Raw genomic sequence first — 21,381 nt, 5'->3', positions numbered from 1 at the left:
TTCATATGATTATTCCTTCAAATGATTATATGAGGAAAATTTCTTGACGAGTTTTGATGAAAGTAAAAAGAATCAAAAAATACTGCAAATTTATACATTATACAAATACCTACCACGACTTTTGATCTTTGGAGCATTTTTTTAGAGAAATAAAACCGTGTAACCGTGAGCTAGGAAAATTTACGTGAATTCATTTTCTTTTTCCCCTTCTGATTAATGAACTAGTTCACGAAGTTCATCTGATTCATTTGCTGGGTAATTTCTATGTAAAAATGGTTCAGAAACGTCAATTATTGACACCCTGTGTCAAAAAACTTTTACCGTTAAACGATGACGCCACAGTTGCATACTCGCAACATACTTATACGCATGAAAGAGCGAGAAAACCGCTCAATTTTAAACCAAATCATATGGGCTCAAATGAACTCATACTAAAGTTCATGCACAGTGGAATCAGCATCTAATGATCAAATGTAGTCAAATAATTCATTAATTTAATTTAATAAGTTTGAAATATAAAAACACATTTTCTCATGTTCTACCACATTTCTATCATCTATCTTGAAACAACCATTCGTTAAACTTATTAAAGCAAATTAAACATCAAATAACTTTATTGTCCGTGTTGCTACCATTTTCTTGTTTTAAAATATAGTATTGCATAACAGATTTGTTTTGTGGGCATAACAAAATTCTCCCTAGCCATCCCGTGCGCTCCACTTAAATTAGCAAACATTGCGTTGGTAGTCCAGTGTCTAAAATCATCCGAAAATTCGAACAGCAAATGGCTGTATTGCTGTCCGATTTCTCTAGTCCTGTAACAACCATCTGCTTCCTGAGGATAAAGATAACACAAATATAACAAAACGTTGAGAAGTACTAAGTCAAAAGAGGGTGCATGTAACGAATAAGCTATGGTCGATGATCATCATCGCTAGTTTTAAAACTCAATACCGTATCTTGAGATGCGTTGTACAGGTTGTTGTGTTCGTCTGGGTTGTTTTTTACCTACTGTTCTCTTATGAATCAATCTAAGATACCTATCGCTACGGGTAGATTTCATAAAAATAGTTCTACTATGCAACATTTAGCAGTTATACTCTTCACATGGTATATATTTAACACTAGTTATGTATATAAATTATATTATCTGGAGATATAAATATCCATTTTAATACATCCTTTCAATTAGCCTATTAAATGCATCGACCGCTAGGAATATGTAAAAATTTATAAAAGCATCTAACAACGTGCGCAATGACCAGCCTCCGTCCATGGTTCGGCTTTTTTGCTGTTATACGAGTTCATAGTATCCTTATCGTTTACATTTCATTCAACTATTCAAACAATTCAACAACACACCCTCTTATGCTTCGAGCCTTTTCCTTCCAATATTGTTCCAACACACACATCGTCTTCTATCCAAAATCAGCGTTCAAATTAACCAAAACATTGATTAACAAAACACGTATTCCTTTCTAGTTCTGTAAAATACTGACTATACTGACATGATACATCTAACATAGCAAGCTCAGTTTTTTCTCTAATAGTTGCAGTACCACTCTTCCATCTTGCAAGCATGGAACACACGACGAATAGATAAATGCAGATCTTCAAGCATTGGTTGTAGAACACTCATTGAGAAATTGTCAAGAAGAGCAGCACAATGCGTCTATAGATGGCTGAAACTACGGACGATTGCATCTTTTCTTCAGAAAACGGGTTACCCATGTTCTTGCCCTTTATCAACCAAGATCTACACCAACCATTCGGTGACTAACGGAAAAGTAAGCTTTCCTCGCAATGTGTACATGTCGCGCGCAGTCACCGTGGCATAACACGGAATTGCCTGGGATAGCTTCAACCCAAAAGGATAGCAACCGGAAGTGGGAGGATGAGACGTCTCCTCTAAAAGCAACACGGCCGAAGCTTGCTGAAGTGTGCCACAACCGGGACTTACATCGGTCCCAGGATCGTAACAACCTTCATATCGACGACAACGGTGATCATGCTGGGATCTGCTATCATATTGACCAACGGCGTTACATGCACATTCGCCCTTCCTACCCAAAGTACATCTATTGCTACCAACATTGTTGCTACTGCTACTGCTGCTGGTTCGTCTACCACTACTGCTGCTGTAGCAGCTATTAGTACTTTTTCTACAGCTTCTACGATCGTGACTACAACGGTGAATGCTACTTCTACTACGACAACGACGAGCATGATTAGCGACGGTAATGGTGACGTTTGGGGAACAGCAGGAGTTCGTTGGTGAATCGAGGCGGACGAAGATGCCACGCCGCATGCAGTTTTCTTCCGCGCAATCATGTCAGACGGCGGTGCCGGTGTACAGCTGGCCAGGGATGGCTGTCGGTATCAGCGGTTCCGGTTTAAAAGTGCGTCTCAAACGCTGCAGTGCCGAGAAGGTAGCCAAAAAGCATATCAATGGATCAAAAGGTTGAAGTTTTCCATTATTTTCAAGGTTGAAAATTAGCCAAAAATACGTACCTCTTTACAGTTACCAGGATTTTTGAGAAATTTATATATCATATACGTCGGAATGCAAAGCACCGATGACAGTGTTAACACCCAACCGGCAGCTACGCTCCATTCCGGGTATTCGTATTCCTCTCCTAGCATCTCTTCGTAACCCAGCAGGGAAAATATCAATATGCACTGAAACCAATCGAGCAAACAGACGATTTATTTAAAATTATACCTTTTTTGCACACGTGCGTTTGTACATACGAATAAAAACGTGGGACTAATGTACTTCCAACAAATACGCCAGAAGAGTGACGGTTTTTTGCCCAACATTTGCTCAATGTCGCTGGAGAAGTTTTCCACGCCGTAGAACCAAAACACGCCGGCAGCCTCGACGAAGACGACAAACAGAATCGCCAGCCCGGGTCCGTAAACGTTGAGAAAGTTTACCAAATATACACCTCCCTGTAAACGACAGAACGTAATCGATTAATATGCAGAATTAACCTTTTCCCCTCTTTGTATTAAGCAAATCGCAATTGTCACCAATCCGTAACATTAAACGCATACGAAAGGCGATGTACTGAATTGATCTCCTTCTCACAGAAACGCACAGCATTCGGAAGGCAATAAATCGCGTCCTTAATTCACCGTGCCGCTATAAGCTCCAACACCGCCGGCCGATTGTCAGATTAAACGAGCCAAACCGAATAAACAGTGGCCGGTACATATCCGGCGCAATGACACGGAAACGATATCCTTTCACCCTAAGTCTTCCGCTCTCTTTCTCTCTTCCTCTTTCTCTCTCTCGTTATTGCACTAATGCCTCCTGATAGTACATTTCTATGCCGACATATACACCAAGGGACAGCAGGGAAGGTGTTCGATATAAATCGTTCCTATCTACGCTAGCTCCACTCTCTGTCCTAGTTATACCATGTGATTCAACAAGGCGTTTTAAACGGCTATCCATTAGCTCATGCATAAAAACATGACCAACTCTAGCGGCTGTTGCTTCTACTTCCATCTCTCTTCGCCCCAAACGCCAATGTAAGCGCGTATCGTAAGTGATTGAATTAACTCCGGAACATTATTTATCACTTGCCTACCACAGGCTTAATGGTTGGGTGAAACGCGCGCGCTGAGGTGGAAGTTTTACTTATCAATTCAAATGTTGTGAGAACGCCGGTCAACACCTTCTGCAGAGTGCGCTGGCTGGCTCGATAGAATGGTACTTCTTTCAACACCCAAGCTGAGCGAATCAGTACCTCTGCAGATAGAGCACAGGACGAGTGCGGTACGGTATTAAATGGACTTTTTTCTGTTCCCATCCACGAAGCCATTATCGGTCCGACAACCTTCTAGAAGTAGAACTTCCATCAATGCCAACTCATCAACTTAAACCACGGCATTGGTGGCATCTTCGTTTCGCGTGGTCCTTCGAAACCTTTCCTGGTAGTGCAAGATCCTTGCTCAAGTGAACCCCAAGTGGATAGTCCTTTTTTTCTATGCTGTCGGTTCCTTTTTGCTCTTCCACGCTCAACCGACCGGCCAGGGTTCTGCTCTTCTCGGATCGATTGGAAGCTTTCATTCTTCATGCTGCCATTGTGTGACCGTTCATCACCTTGTTATTTCTAACCCAAGCGCCTATCGACTTTTGATGTTGACCGCAAAGACGATGACGAGCCCACCAACCGTAGTGCAGTGATTGATGTTGATTTTTCCGCTAAAAATCGTTTGCGGAAAAGCCGATTTCTAATGGGTACTCGCTTTGTCGGTATTTCTGAATCAGTCAATCGACGTGCTTCATAAGACTGCTTGCACTGGAAAGCCAATTCGAAGGTCAGTAATTTGTTCTACTCGATGGAAACTAATATTGACCTATGGGCTACCGGAGCCTCGTAATACGGGAAGAGAAACAATGGTGGAAATTCGAGTTGTGGTATTGAAGAACTGGAAACATCAACGTTAAATTTATCGTTAATGTGAATCCCGTAAACAACGAATTGATGCAAAAGAAATTGCAAAGACGGAGTAAACTGCAGAAGGAGACTTAAATGCTAGGTAAAGTCAGTAACAATATTTATGCTAAATTATTCTTTAAAAAAAGTATTCTTGTCATAACCTTTTATCCAGTACTCAAGCTACTGTTGTTAAAATATCGAAGTGAATCGTAAAAGTGTAAGCAAGTTCATATAATTTGTTCATATTTGAGCCATCGTAGTCACTTACGTATGTCATCGTTGGTAGGGCACATATATAGATAAGCCCAAGCAAAATCAGCACAAACAGCTCCCTACGACGTCCGATTGTGCGTGGGTACTCATCGCAGAGTGCTGTGATCATCGCCTCGAGTCCACCGAAAGTCGAATCCAGCCCCAAGGTGATGAGCATTAGGAAGAAGATGATGGACCAGAACACCGAGCCCTTCATCATGGCGATCGCCTCGGGATAAACGATGAACACCAGACCTGGCCCCTCGAGGCCAACCTCTTCGATCGATTTGTTCTGCACGTTGGCCATGTACCCAAGCACGGAGAATATCACGAAACCGGCCAGGAAGCTGGTGAGACAGTTGATGCTGCTGGTAAGTAGAGCGTCCCGGTAGCAGTTGTTGTTGAACTTGTTGTAGCTGGACAGCGCCAACAGGGTACCGAAGCCGGGACCGAGCGAGAAGAAGATCTGGGAGGCTGCATCAATCCATACCTGTCGATAGCGAAGCCTTCCAGATTACGGCTAAAATTCGAGATTGGTTCCTGTTCGTCGGACACTTACCCGGGAATTGTTGAGCTTGTTCCACTGCGGGGTCAGATAGTACCGAATGCCTTCTGCGGCGCCAGGCAGAGTGACACCGCGGGCCAGCAGAATGAGCAGTACCACGTAAGGAGCAAGAGCCGTCACCCAGACCACTTTTCCAGCGCTACGGACTCCCTTCCAGAGGGAAAAGTACACCAGCACAAACACGCCAAAGACGCATAGCGCGAGCGACGGTTTCACCGGTCCCATAAAGTCCAGGCCGTTCGATTTGTACTGCTCGAGTACCTGCCGCCTGTGAAGCAGAATGGGAATCAAAATGGTAGACGGCACTGTAAACTTTTTATATTTATATATGTCCACAACATAACGATCCCGCCAGGGCGGTGACAATAAGACGTCATCTTATCCCGACAAATCCGGGCTTCCCGTTATGGGAAGGAGCTCGCTTTACGACCCGTAAACATGAACAACGTGTCCAACATGTACTTTATGGCGTCTCCGACCGTTTGGCCATTGCGGTGAGTACTTACTCGAAAAATTCCCTCGCCGGGCTGGACAACGCTGGACCTCCACCGGCCGTCCCAGCCACAGCCGCCACAGTGCTGGTTGTCAGATTCGACAGCATCGTTGGGAGCGTACTGGAAAGCAGGTGTTGCTCCTGCCGGTAGAGATGGTGGGGTGTTGTGCTGGCGAACGTGCCGGCTAGGGTAGTGTTGCCCAGGACAGACGCAACCAGTGATGCACCGGTGTTGGCTGCGTTCGTGGTCGCCGATGAAACGAGTGTCGTCGCAGCCGTTGCCAGCGAAGGACCAACCGTGGAGGTGAGCGTTTCGTTGAGCCGCCCAGTGACCGGTGAACAGGCGTCCGTGTTCCATGGGTTGCCGCATTTGGTCCACGGCAGCTCGGAGCTAAACGAGGCAAACAGGTAGTATACGGCCCAGCCGATGATGGTGTTGTAGTACATGCCCATGTAGATATCGATCAGGCAAATGGCATAACCTACACCTGTTCGAGGGGATGAAAAGAAGAGAGTGAGAGAGCTGATGCTAGGTATCCATTGGAGCGGAAAATCGTAAACTTGACACCCTCTTCTTGCCATGGCCGAAGGATTTTAAAATATATTACTGCGTCCGATTGAGTTATTGGCTAGCCACGCGTACAATCTGATAGTACCCTGGCACCGGTGCATGTGATTTACGGCGGTCCAGCTTCATCAATTTATTGTCATTTTCACTGATCCCAGCCCTCCCCAATCTCATGCGCGGCACGCACAAACCCCGCCATACACATAAAATTCGTAAATCGAAATCGATGAAAACGTGTTCCGGTGCCATTAAAATCGGTTACCCACAAGTCTCGCTCCAGAATGGGTTATCCCGCGGGCGGATTGTTCGCAATAATGCAACGGTTATCGAATGGGAGTCACCATCATGCGCTCCCGAAGGAGTCATTTCGGGGGACGAATTATTCACCCATAAGACAGATCGATTGTGAAGGTAACCCAAATTTAATGCTGAGTGTAAGCCGGCGAATTGTGGCTGCTGCTTAAGCGGGTGCACAATTATATCTATCCGACATTCGTTTACAGGATAATAAAACGTAACAGCATTATCAAAATGGGGTTTGTTACGAGCATGCCAAAATGCCAGCATGCTTGAAATTGAAGAATATATGATAATAGATTTGTCTACATTCAAACAGTAAAGTCTTTTCAAATATTCTGTAGCTTAGTATGTAAAACTACACATGTGCACCATTTCTATTTTTTACAAACATTATCTACCGCCAACCATCCGTGACCACATCCTGAAACTATTCCATTCACCAAACGACAGCTGCGAATTTACTGAATTCAATCCGTAAATTCCCTGTTGGTTTCGTACCCACAAACCGGAGGCTTGTCCGGGGTTTGGCCACCGCCTTCACGAGTTTGCACAATGGATTTAATTCTCTCAGCATCGCACGCGTAACCTCTTTCTCGTCCGTTCCATATCCCTTTTGCGCGGCCATTAGTTTGCGGTCGTGCATGTTCTAGTTCTTGCAGTGTTCTCAGCCAATGGTAAACACTTACGACTTTTCGAGGATGCCGTCTTTCCTGGAGCAAAGTAAACCTGGCTGTAACCTTTTCTTTTTTGTATTTCAAACATCACAACCCTTCCGAACCAGTGGCTTTGCCGCAAGAGGAAGTCTGCTTCAAACCCAAGTGGGATTTGCTTTCCATTCTAGCAATCGAATAGAGATTTCTATCCCAGCTTTACCACCATCCTAGGGCTCGCACTTGTTGCTGCTTCGACATTCACCATTTTTCTCACCAATGCTTGACTAGCTACAGCAAAAACGGTAGCAAAGATTTCCCGGTCATGGACCTGAGCATAGCTTTGCCATCGGTTTTGTGAGGCGAGCCTTCAGCTCGATCATGAATCGGTAGTTCGAGAGGCACGAGTTCTCAGCATTGTGCACAAGTCATCGTCCAACTTTGTGTTGGAGTTTTGAAGGCGTCAATGTGCCCTACGGACAATCTCCACATGGCTTCCTGAACGACTCGCTGCTAATGGAGCGAAATGAAAAGCGTCTGTTATTGTTTATGTATTTTATGCTAATCGCAAAATGTTCTGACTTCTCTTTTTTCGATCGATTTACCACTCGAGAGACCAATGAACGGCACCTATCCAAATAGCCTGAACCATAACGATGACTCGCTCGGCACTGCTCGATAAATGCCAGTCCATAACAATTAATCAGAGTCGAGCAGGACTCGGGGTTTTATGCATGAACTTTCTAGGTCAAAAGCTGAAAGTAACCGGGAGCCTGATGGGCAAATTAATTGCTCGTAACAACCAGCAAAAGAAAAGGACATCCCATCCCCTTCCGGAAGCCGAATGACGAAGGAAAATCTCGACAAAAAACGCGCTGTCGCTGATGCCTCAAAACCCACGAATGCGCGCCCACTCGAAGGGAATTATCGACAAAACCCCCGTTCGTTTGTCCGGTCGGATGTCGTGGCCGGAAAAGCACGTTGAAGCATGTTGGAAATTAATTTGCACACTCGCAACCCGCATGAGCTCAAACGCGTACTTCAAAATCTCGTCGCTCTTCCACCGGTATGCTTGCCGTTTGGTGGGTTCATAATTTATGGAAGTCTGATTTCGCTTGAGAACTTTACTAAAGCAAAACCTCAACCATCATCGTCTCCATAGTTCGTCCGGATGAGGAAAGCACGCCTTAACTGCTTTCGAAACCGATGAATTAGGCATTGTTGGTGACGTTATCGCAACGTTGCCCGGCTTCGATGATGATTTTTTCCCTTACGAAATAGGGGCCTCGGAGAAGAAGCGTATCCTTCCGGAAACCGTTTCAAAGGAAACAAATGATACTTGTTGTCTCAGTACCTTCCTCTCTCAAAGCCGATCTTTGGATTGACACCGTTGATCTGGCATTTTCTTTTCTGTCCTTACTTATGTTACCGTCACCGGCTATCTTAAAGATGTTTGGAATTAATTTTTCCTTCGCTACCCAAGCCCTGGCGCAGAGTGGCGTGACGGATAACTTTTTAAGCCCCATCGTGTCAGGGAGATGGCTCACTCGCGTGGAAGCGCTTGTTACGTGTATAGGCTGGCGATCTTCAGAACATCCCAAACGCTGGAACGAGCGCCGGAGGATGTCTAAATTTCACATATCCGGTTCTCATTCAGATCCGAGACGAAACGCATGAAAGAGTGGGAAAATTTAATCTAATTCCTGCCAACTCAACTCAATCCTTGCAATCAATACCTTCCGCAAGGGGAGTTGTCCACCGTGCGGCGTAACGGAAGGGATGAGCTCGTTCTAAGACGGCAGAGTGCTGCAGGCGTACGGCATGATGACAAGACTGACGCCGGCTTCCTGAGACCAGAGACTCGAGATAAATGGATGCTAAATTGTCTATTCAAAAACAATTTCAAATTATTATCCATTTTTAAAGCCGACCTAACACCCAATCCCACACCCTAGCGATGGCGTAGTTTGCAAAAGGCCACAGTTGTCGAAGGAACGAAAGATTTTCATCTCAATACACAGCTTTGCAGATTCTGGGATGATGGCAGTAGTCACGAAAGTTGTGCTGAGCCAGTTGTCAATGCCATTTGATCCACCTTGAACTACTACTTTCACCATGCCCTTGTATGAACAATACCTGTCGTCTTTATGACCTAATTTAAGCACGTCACGCGTTTTATATGTTCGCTCGATACTTCCCATTGGACATACTAATCTCAACCACCTGAGAAGTACTCGAATTGTACAGACTGGCCTCTTAAAATAAAACGTAATCCGTAGTACCGCAGTATCATGAAGCGGTTTTCTAACCTCGCAATCCATATCGCCCAGCGTGGTATCCGTTTTCCCTCCAACGGGTAGCCGATGAAACACAACGAGCGAGATATCGTAGCAGAAAGACGAAAAAATACAAAACAATCACTGGCACGACAGCTTTTCTCGCGAATCACAGACCAAACTGGTGCGGAAAAAGGAAAAACTTCAACCAATAATCGTTAGCACTTGTCAAGTTGTTGCACGATGCCAATCTTCCGTTCGTGTGCTATCGTTCTCCGGCTTTGCGCGTTCCTTTTTTAAAATTACATCTTGTGAATGTTTATGGACGTGTTTTATTGCCTCATTCGTGTTGTTGCTATTGCTAGTAAGCATCAGTGCAGCATTTCCTTCTCGAGCCAGGTGGCGTACATGGTTTTTCGTTTCTTGGTTCCCATCGTCCTTATCGTCGGCAGCGTTCTCGCTCAAATCCTGTAATCGGACAGACTTACCACACACACAGGCAGTGTGGAAACGGTGCATTTCCAATCGTCAGATTAAGCAAAAAATGTATGAGTGCACTGGCATCGAATGCGTGGAGTAGGAAACTCTTCACCATTGGATCGCATTTTTATCCTATGTAATGTCCCATACTAACGAGGACAATGGTTTTAACGGAAAAAGATGCTCACCAGGAACTTTCTAGGTAAGCAAACTTCGCTTTGAACGCAAATTCTTCGAGAGGGTTTCGTTAGTGGTGCAATTTTGTATCATACCTATTTTCCTTTGGCCTCATACGCTCATATTGGACAGGTATCTCCATAACTGTAGATAACTCCAAAGCTTAAATGAAACTTCTTTCTCAGATCAAATGCTCCACCCTCGTTTTAGCTTACAGTGCTCGTTTTCTATGGGATCAAGAGGTTGTGTTCAGTCCCATCGAAGCTGCGAAAAGCTCACATGATCCGGTATCATCATCAGAAAACTTTCCCACATTGCGATGGATCATACGCCCCAAAACACCGGCTTCATTCACAGGCGCGTTAGTCTCCACGAACTACACAGGCACGCTACTCATATTTGCATTTCCTAAGAAGGCTCAACTCGGTGTGAATGGGGTTCTGGCGACAGGAACATAAAAAAAAGTCCGCCACCTCGATAATGCTGGAACGATTGATTTGTTGATTTACTGTGGCACGGACGGTGATCGAAATGGAAAAATAAAAATCCCCCAGCATCTTGCCAAGGAAGGCAGTAACGTGCCTCTGCAACGAAACTCTGCAAGCGACGATGGGAATAGTCAAAACGAAGGATAAAAGCAGAGCCCGGGGAATAAAGATCCCCACAGCGTTTCCTGATCGGGCAGAGCGAGGGAAATCATCTAAATGATGAGTGAATCGCTCGCTTTTTTCCAATGGATAGAGACCCACTTTCCATTTACTTCTCGATACCGTACATCTCACATAGCTCGGTATGAAGCGAAAATTTCATGATTTTACCCCATCCCTGTAGCTCGATTTCTCGCTCAAAGGAAGAGCAATTGTAACCATTATATCGTAGGCACGTGCATTTGTGTCTAGCGGCATGCGTTTGCTAATGTTCGACGCAACCCCGTGAGTCGGAACGGGAACGTTTCCCGTTTCCCGCTACAAATCAACCCAGCTTCCCGATTTGTCTACGATGCTTGATTGCTCGCATCATATCCGATGGCGTTCTTCCTGTTTCCCTTTTCACCTGCTTTACATTCGGAAGGTAGAAAAAACACCCATAGATCCCGTCAAGCAATCGATCCTGCAGAACATGGAAATGTCACGTACGTTTTCGCGAAGTTCGAGGTGTGCCGTTCGGTCATAATGTCTGCTTGACGGACAATGCAACCATTTTGATCAAAAGCAAGGTGTGACCCGAAGTAAAATCCCTAAAATTTCGAAACAAATCTAGTTTGTCGGTCTGATCATTAAAATATTTTTCATATGAAGCTGTTTGCTTTGCTTATGCTGGATGACGAATAAGTTTATTCGAAAACGAATCATTTACAGACCACAGCAATTCACTATAAAAAAAGTTCAATATGCACGAAATCGAATCAAACTTACCTTTGAGAGCCGGACAGATGCGCTTCCATATCGAGAGGCATCCACACCGATGAAATTGGCCTAGGGCGAGCTCCATATAGAACAGTGGCAGTCCTCCGAACAACAACATAATGCAGTACGGAATCAGAAACGCACCACCACCATTCTGGTAGCAGATGTATGGAAAGCGCCAGACATTGCCTAAGTCCACGGCAAACCCGATTACGGCCAGCAGAAATTCTGCCTTTTGGCTCCACGTTTCACGTCTTCGCTCGCCGGTCAGCGCCACGACCAGGTTGCGCTCTTTGCCACTTTGTAGGATCTGAGCCGTTTCCATGGTGCCGGAGTTTGCTTTGGTGGCGGCCGAGCTGCCGTTAGACGCCGATTCCTTCGAGCTCGCCGCTAGCGTTGCCGTATCCGGGTCGGGAGGTTCATCGCGACCTGCGTCTCCAGACGTGCCGTTTGGACCGGGCGTAGCATGCCAAGAGTCACGTTTTTTCACCGCTTTAGTGCCAGAGCTGCCAGAACCGGACGAATTCGTTACACCCGGTTCGATACCCATGGTAATGTTCGACGAAACGAGCCTCCGTTCTACTTTTCTCTATATATTCTGTAAAGTACCGTAGCGATTGAGGATGCAATTGTTGCCTTGTCAAACCAAATTGTTTCCCAACGATGGTCGTTAATTTCACGGACTACCTCTATGGAACGCAAATCCTGTTGAAACCTCTTCGAGAGGATGCTAGAACACGGCCGCCAATAGAACCAAAGTCGCTGCCACCTTCGAACGGACAAACCGCCGACCTGCCATCTTTACTCTGACAAGGCCGGTTTCTGGTTGGGCTTTCGAGTAGGTCGTTTTATAATTTTTATATATTTTTTATGCTCACGAAGAACAAAAGTAATGGGAAAGCCTATCAGAGGAAGCTTCCACCGCTAATTATAAGCTACACCGCTGGACATTATGCTGCGACGCTTGCTGAAACCAGAACGAAAAGAAAGATGGAAATTGAAAAAAACCTTGCAGCCGCAAAACGTAAGGGTAAAACAATCTGCAAAAATACAACCGCAAATTTTCCGCGGAGTGGGGTTGAAAGTATGCAGGCAATTCTTACGATTGTTATGAGATGGTTTACGTCCTGACCGCTGAGTTTACGAATTTCAAAGCCTACTTTTATCAACCGCAACCGCCTGGACTTGTGCACCTGACTTGGGTGCTGACTGAGGTCATTTAAAGCCTATCTGATACAAAACTGGCATCTCAGAATGCAAAACGAAACATTTCCGGTTACAAAAAGTCCTCAACTGCGGGCTTTTGAGCAGCTGCGGATGATGTGGTGGAGGTAATAATGAGCACGGAGGGTGCAAAGTAAAATCACACTGAAACAGCCCACTCAAGTGGATAATAGCTTTGTAACATCTTACCATTATCAAATCGTTCTGTGCAGCTGTTCTGAAGTACTGTGAGCTATTTTTATTAAAATAAAACTAAATTTGGTCGGAAAATCCACCAACGTTTTAAAACAACTGTATCTTCAGCATATAGCTTATTCATTTGACTATATTTTGAGTGGTAGACATTATTAACAAAATGCTGCCAAAGACCAGACGGTAATTCAGTTTAAAATCCGATATTCTTTTATTTAGCAACTCATTAAAATAATTATCAACCTTTGATCAAATTTTCGTCTAAACTCACATTCAGTTGTTTGTTCATATTTCTCTACATTTACCTTTTTTTCATTCTCTCCCTCTTTCTTTTTCTTTCTCTCTCTCCTTCCTCTCTCACTCAATTGATTGGTTTCATTTCGTAATTATTTTTTGAATTTTGTTTCAATTTTAAACGTGACCATTGTTGGACATAAAAAAAACTCTAACCATTCATTCCCTCATGGAGGCGCCTAGTACTTTCTCCATGGAGGCGCCTGGTGTTTTCTTGATGGAGGCGCCTAGTATTTTCTTCATGGAGGGGCATGGTGTTTTCTTGATGGAAACGCCTGGTATTTTCTTCATGGAGACTTCTGGTCAACATCATTTCCCACCTGAATAAAAAACCATAAAACTCATTCTCCTCGACACGAAATGAAAATCAACAAAAATCGAGCCTTCCGCAAAAGTTCGCATCGATAAGAATCGTTCTGTGTAATGGAAGCATTAAGTGATTCGTGGTAATAATTTCCCCAACCACCTCCCATACAAGTCAAATAGCACGACCCATTATAGGCTTTTCAACCAATTGGTTTCATTCGGCTCGTTTTCAACCCTGCGAACCACCGAGATCATTATCACCGGCACAAGCGGCTGTGAGCAAGCACCGAACCAAATCAACCATAATCAACAAAACGTTGAAAAACAGCCCTCGCTTTTCCACAGGTGAAAAACTCTCGGACCGATACGGTAGGACGAAAACAAACTCAGTTTGCGTAACGCACAAACACAAATATGGACACCGGAAGCTTCAAAGCCAAAGTTCGGCCAAAAGAAAACTCTACCACACGCAGAAAAATCCGCTTTATTCTACTGGAGGTACAGAAAAACACGAGAAGGATGGTGCAATATGAGGAGAGATGTATGAAAAAAAGTCAAATAATTCCACAGAAAAAATCTCTGTCATCCAACAGAATCGAATGGTATATGCAAAACGGCAGTAAATATTAAGGTGAAAGAGTCAAAAATATCGTTTACCGTACTACTGTTTACCATTTGCAAGTGTAAAGGAAAATAATTATTCCTCCAGCTTCGTATCTTCAGTTTATCACGTTTATCTAGCATGGGTTTAGTTATTACCTAGTCTGTAAACAAAATAAGATGGATTCCTGCTTTGATATTTCAGAACCCTTTTCTTGTATTTTTTTATGCTTTACTTTTCAGCGACCCTTCAATGTTTTTTCTCTACCAATATGATATTTCACAATCGTTTTGGAAGTTGTTAAGTGTGAAGCCCTTCCTATTTTCTATTCTACCGAAGCCGAAGTAGCTTTAAGCTAACCGTTTGGAATGGTTTTGAAAATGCCACAATATTTCTAACAATTTTTTCAATAAAATCCTAACGACAATACATATGTTTCCCCAAACAAGGACCAGATTTTGTGATAGCAAATAATTATATTTTGCAACTATTTAGCGGAAGTTAAATCATATCGGTATGATCATAGACAATGTTGAATCTCTGCTGTGCAGAATTCCATTTCCTTTTGAATGATTATTTCCTGTGACATTCAACTAACCTAATCTATTAATACCCGATTCGATGGAAGCTGCTGCTTTCTGCTTTAAACTAATGATAGCCAATGAATTTATTTGCTTTGAGTATATACAGATTTCTTTCATACCTAAATATTCATAGGCTGACTCAAATTACTTTACTGACAAATGACTTAATGAGATAACAAAATCAACACTTGGAATGTAAACGAATATAGTCAGCCAAAAAACATAACGCGTATTGATAATGCGTTAGTCATGACGGTTCACATACAAAATGATTATGCATAAAGCTATAGAAACATTCTCAGGAACAAAAAAAACGCTCTTCCGCAACAGGTGCAATATTGGCGACTGATGATGACTAATGTACCATGCGTACGGTTGAAGCGATTACTTTCGTTTGAATCATCAACGATAAATACTTATCACAGTGTATGAGTATGGAACAAACAGTGTCTTTCACACCTGAGTTGTACATCAGTCTATGTAGATAGCTTCAAGAGATGGCATGTGCTTTGGTCATCTCGTTCATTTGCATAACTTCCGACTTAATTTTTCAACTTTGATCCCATGAATGACGATAGCGATGCTGGATACGTCCATGTTCAAATATAGCTGTATAACTGGGAAAGATATGAGTGACTCACATCACGAGTTTCAATGCAAGTGCAGATTGAAATCGTGGGTTGCTTTTTGCTAGAGTATTCGTTGAATCATTCTCTAAAAGTTCTCAGCTATTGCAGCATGAAATGTGAGACTTAGTAGATGAGAGGTTTTTCAAAATAGGGAATTTGATAATCTTTAGAAGAAATCTTAGATATATTATACATAACCATACATACTCTTCGAACTTTAAGATCTGTTTTTACTGCAAAAAAGCAAAAATAAAGAACTTATAAGTATATTATAATTAACTAATACCTCAGGTTGCGTGGCCATCAGATATCGCTTGAGGTTTTTTGTCGTTTGTGCTTAGTGAAATAACACCCAATTTCTCTCTTTCCAGCAATCTTAAGCGCTTTATTATCACTAGCTTAAATTTACTAAACCTTCGACTCAATTATCTTTACATCGTATCATATCAGTTTCCAGTATGCGTGTTCAGTCACAATCTGACGGTGATTCATATCACTACACCTAGAAAGGCATGATGGCCACCGGCCAGCAGATCTAAACAATCAAATGTAAACCTCAAAACGAGTAATTAACTTCGATTCGCACTCTCGACGAATTCGGTCGACCGATTAAACCCGTATGCTTCCCTTTTGGTGTGGCTTTGATTATCGGTTCTTTTTTGTTTACTAAACAACTGGTGCCGTACCGTGCCTGGACAATATACCTTGTAGAGTACTAACAGAAAGGGATGAAGTGGTTCTACCTAAGCCTGCTGAACGTAGGAATGAAGCCAATTCGCGAGGCTCACATTCGCTCTTTAGAAGTTAATTAAATTGAGTTCGAGTTTACAACTACGCGGATTCTCAGTCCTTTTCCTGAATATATATATATATATATATATATATATATATATATATATATATATATATATATATATATATATATATATATATATATATATATATATATATATATACATATATATGTATATAACAATTTGTTCGTTTCGTTTCAGCACATCGTCATCTATGCATTCAATGGGTTTTTAAAACAAGAATCTTTTATTAGGTTCTTTTTTTACCCACTTCTAAATACGAAACGTGCTCCGAAAATGTTAATTACCATCGAGCTTAGGTATGCTTACGATGGACAAACATTTCTCTTGTGAAAATAGATTAAATTCATCATTGCTCGTTAACCGTCACTTAAGTCTGTTTAACAACATAAACGTCAATAGGTGTGCTGCAGGAAAGAATAAAAAATCGATTTTTTTTATTCATTCCTATAATATACTCTACAGATAAAAGTATATATTTTTTGAGGGCTTTCCATATATTCTTTTTGACAACAATTCGTTTGATCAACCACAGACAGCCTTTTATCGTTTGAAAAAGGGGAGAAAAATCATTATTTTAATACTTCAACCCTTAACCACTTATATTTCATACGCCTTTTTTTTAGCTCACTTATACCATTCACTCGAGCCGTCAACCCCCAAAACGCATCAGCTTTTTTAACCAGAGCAGGCTTTGACTACCTAATCCGATTTTCTGCTCCATCTACAAACGATGACGAAGATGTCTGTGTTTTGTTTTGCCATGATGAGCTTTGGAGAAACTGTGCTGCTTTCCTCTTTTATAATATTATCCGTTTGATTAAGTATGTTTCGTGTTTCTCTTGCAAGGCTTTATTTGTTGACTTCGCATTACATTTTCCCTATTTTTATACAAATGTGTCCACTCTATTTAAAAGGAAACGTAACTGTTCATTGCACCAGGTCAAAAACCTTTACCCAATGGCGCGTTATTCGTTCAAAGTTGAGCGAAATTGAGAATTGCTTTTTCAACCCGCGCCTTTCTTTTCGGCACCTTTTGTTCTACTACGTTAGGCACAATGTCTAAACAAATCTATCAAATATTTGGGGTCAAACGAAAAATCTTCTAAACCATAATGGGAAAACAAATGTACGAAAAGCAAACATAGGTTCAATTTGGTTAAAAGCCGGTTTCAACCAAATCCGACCAGGCAAACGTTATCAATTACGCGACTAGAGCCGTTATAATTAAATGTATTAACTTCCTCTATCTTCAATGATGTTTCCATGTAATGTTGCATATTTCTGGTGAAATCAATCTGTTGTTGGTGGTTTAGAAAAAAAGAATTTAATCTAATAATAGTGAAAGAATTGCTAGTGGAATCAATGCTAATCAATGCAATGATGTGTAATAATAATATTCTCCCACTTTTTTAATTAATGTATGATTTAAAATAATTCAATGCCATTATTTGATTTCAATTTATTTCAAATCTGTAATATAGCCCTTTCAGAGGCAATTACTTTCTAACGTTTGTCGAATAAATTGTTCAATATCTCTATTCCATCCATTCCACAGACAATCTCCTAACAGCTATCGTACGTCCGGAGCATAACTCGTTCGCGCCCTGGTGCATGGTTCTCTCTGTAGCAATAGGAACAGGAGCTGGGAAATTGAAATTTCAAATTAAACCGTAACTTAGAAGCAGGCTTATTACATCCTTTTGAAATAAAACTCTTCACTTGATCTCTTGTTTGCTCCTGAACGATGAAAATGAAACCAACGAGCTCATAAGCTGCACAATCAGATAGAAGTAATATACAGCGAGGGTCATTTAAACAACTTTAAATTGAAATAAATGATCAGCACTATAAATCAATTCAAGCATTCTTCATGGGTGTCGGGAGTTTTAAATACTCCACATTACATGAACCCATTATAGCAACGGGCTCGAAATATATAAATTACTTCGGGGCATTACCACCATCATTAAGCTGCTCTAGAAGTGCTTCAACATCCGTTTTGAAAACGAAAGAATCCACCGAGTCCGTATTGTTGCTTCAGAATAGGAATCGTTCTCTAGCGTTGCCATTGCGTTACGTTTGTCGAACCGGAACTAGTAATGGTTTATGGGCGCCTGTCCAAGCCAGTCTCCGTCCCAGCTTTCCTTTGCTACAGGAACATCAGTTTCTCTTTCCACGGGAAAGCATATCCTTCCAGCGTATAAATGGAGACAACTTATTGTACTCCAACTGGACTTGCAGCAATAGTAAAAACGTTCAGAGTCGCTTTAGCGTCGGTAATTTCAGTCAATTGCAGGTGCGAAGAGACCAGCCGCTTTGAGGTGGCCTGCCTAATTGGGTTACGGCAAAGGCAATGGTTGGAAAATGAATTACTCCTAATCGATACACTATACCATTGAGAGAAAATCGAGCATCAGTGAGGCGTCGATTCGTTGTGTTGCGAAACATCCGGGATCGGCAGACAACTCGTAGGGTAAGACAGATAGACCTAACCTTGGAATTGGTCCTTGATAAGCCTGTTGCAATTGTGTGGTCTATGTGAGTGCACAAATTTTCTTTCCGGTTTTGAACGAACACGAAGAAGCAGGTAAGTTTGCTTGATTGGAAGTAAATCTACCGAGAGGTCTAGGAACACTTTTCCCTGCTCTCATGGGGCCAGAAAGATAAACCACAGCCTTCTGCCGGCTAAACGTAGTAGCGGTTTTATCCGGAAGGTTTCCCTTGCTGCTTTTGCTAGCGGAAGGAGTTGGTTGCCAATCGAATCTAGGCCGGAATAGAAGTTTGAAGGTGATTAACAACCGAATACAATTTTCAAGTACTACAACGATATGATCAAATTGCGTGTAGGGATCGACCTTGTATTCATTGAACAGTACTGCTCCTGCAACACCGGATGTATTAAAAATTTGCTATTTTTTTTCTTTTACTGGTAATATACATTTTCTCCATTTGCTTTCACTTTACACTTCCATCGACATTTGATATTCGACTAAATCACACCCAACATGTGCCAACAATAAGCATCAGAGGCATGTTGCGGTAGTATTATATTTGGAACAGGCCGATTTAATATATATTTCTATATGATCGATGTATTATAGATCTATATGATCGATCGATATATTTCTATATGATGTTGATCGATTGAATGACTTAGCTTATAAAAAGGTTTTTGTTAAATGTAGCGCATCGAATTTATTATCCAAAATTTCAGATGAAATGATCGGATAAGACTGAGCCTTTTTAGTATAAAACTAATAAAAAATTAAAAAGAACAACCTTTTGCTACATGAATTTTACTCCTCATTTGGTTCCCCAAATAACGTGACCAATTTACGAACGATTGACGAACCAAACTTAGAAAAGAGATGACGCTAACAGCCCAGCAATGCATTAATTAAGAATAGCAATTCCAAACAGAACATCGTTCGTCGGCAAACTAATTAAGCCAAAATTAATCCTTTTTAAGTGACAATAATTGCGAAGTAAATAGTATTAATCAAGTGTTTTCCAAACCCCTTCCAACGATATAATGTATCTTTTAGTACTGCTGCGATATTACTTTGCAGGTTCTTACTGATGAGATGGCTAAACAAATGTTAATGTTTGTCAATTGATGCAAATGGTGAGACATGCAAACGAACGTTCTATGTGTCTACTAGTGAAGAGAGTTCTAATTTTGATTATAAGCAAATACACTTACCCTCCAGTTGAAGCTGAGGAATCGCTGTTGCTGTTCTCAAGATGCTTCCAAATTCCGTCATTCTAAAGATCGTCAAAGAAACGCTTATGTGCGTGGCAATCCGAAGAATTACTAAAGCCTGGCCGCGATCAATCGGTAGAAGTAAGAACCACGCATAATCGCTCTCTGCATGAGACAAACCCTGGCTGACTTTTTCCGGAACTTGTGTGGTTCAGCAGTTCGTTGAGGCGGCCTTTTGGGACTACGATGGCGGCGGTATTTGCAACTTGCGTCAACAAATTAATCGCCACTTAATCACTCTATTTGTACCAACTCTTACGCCACCCAACGCCGACGGGCCAAAAACGCCAAACCCATCGTCACTGGCCGCATCCTTCTAATGTTGTCGCCCCACGACTCACCGACACCACGCTGCAACCGCTCATTTGTGCACCTCTTTGTCCATAATGCTTAAAAAGGTTGATGCAAACACAAAATAATAACAACATCTAAGCGAACCGTAACCGGAACAAACGAAAATCGATGCCGCGTTCACCCTAGCGGACAACTCTGGCTTTACCGGCCGTGTGGAGCCGTATGCCTGAGGATTTACTGTTTGCCAATCGTTTGGCGGACACACTTAATGCAGGCAAACGTGCTCACGGAGGAATTCTAAATTTGGTTCCCATAATGGGAGAAAGCAATCCTGCCAGGTTCCGCACTCCAGAGATAACACGTTTTTCTTTATCTCGCGACACTCCACCAGTTATAAAAGATGGAACTGTGTTAGACGTCGTAAAACTATATTTAGTAAACAGCAAGCAAAGTGTCGCTATGAAATAATTGAGGGAATTATGTTTTAACAAATCTATTTCGATTGGTAAAACAAAATCTCCAAGATGACATGATCACGAAAACTCCTATTGCTCTAGTTCGACAATTCCACTACAACTAACCCCGCGAGAGGTAGCTAAAAGTGTTCTTGGGTTAAAGTACATTTCAATTTCTCAAAAAATGTAAGCATCTAATGTGAAGTAGCAATCCAACAGTGAATGCATTATTGAAATTATGATCAACAGGTTTCATAAACGTGTAACGAGTGCAATAGAAGTATCTATCTCATTCGTAAAAAAAATCTTCAGCAACTCATTTGTCGTGTCTTTCAGTAACATTTCTTCGACGCTCCTTTCATGATAAGCGGATATAAGCGAAAACAATCCGTTAAATTTCGCAAGGCGTACGATATCGTGTCACTAATATTGTCCAACCACCACATACTGCTCACCACGGGCTTAATCACTAATCATAGACACTAGACGGCCCTCGTTCACGGTAAGACGATCGGTAGCCACAACCTGCACGCCAGAACGATGGAACAGAACTGTGAACTGGCCAATAGACGCCCCAGTCGGAGGCAGCACGGGCCACCCGCT

The 21,381-nt window shown here is 42.2% G+C and overlaps 1 protein-coding gene across 1 annotated transcript; it reads right to left on the bottom strand.

Moving 5' to 3' along the window:
• Positions 1-2,332: 2,332 nt before the first annotated feature.
• Positions 2,333-12,168, bottom strand: LOC128720705 (sodium-dependent serotonin transporter). The gene is made up of 7 exons (XM_053814397.1): positions 11,628-12,168; positions 5,775-6,249; positions 5,263-5,536; positions 4,720-5,193; positions 2,752-2,952; positions 2,512-2,679; positions 2,333-2,413 (listed from the first exon to the last, which is right to left on the bottom strand). The coding sequence occupies exons 1-7, from the start codon at positions 12,166-12,168 to the stop codon at positions 2,333-2,335; spliced, it is 2,214 nt and encodes a 737-aa protein (XP_053670372.1).
• Between the last annotated feature and the right edge of the window lie 9,213 nt (positions 12,169-21,381).

The sequence above is a fragment of the Anopheles nili genome, chromosome 2, assembly GCF_943737925.1.
Source record: "Anopheles nili chromosome 2, idAnoNiliSN_F5_01, whole genome shotgun sequence".
NCBI lineage: Eukaryota > Metazoa > Arthropoda > Insecta > Diptera > Culicidae > Anopheles > Anopheles nili.
Note: the sequence above shows the minus strand (reverse complement) of the source record. Positions and strands in the feature narration are given on the sequence as shown.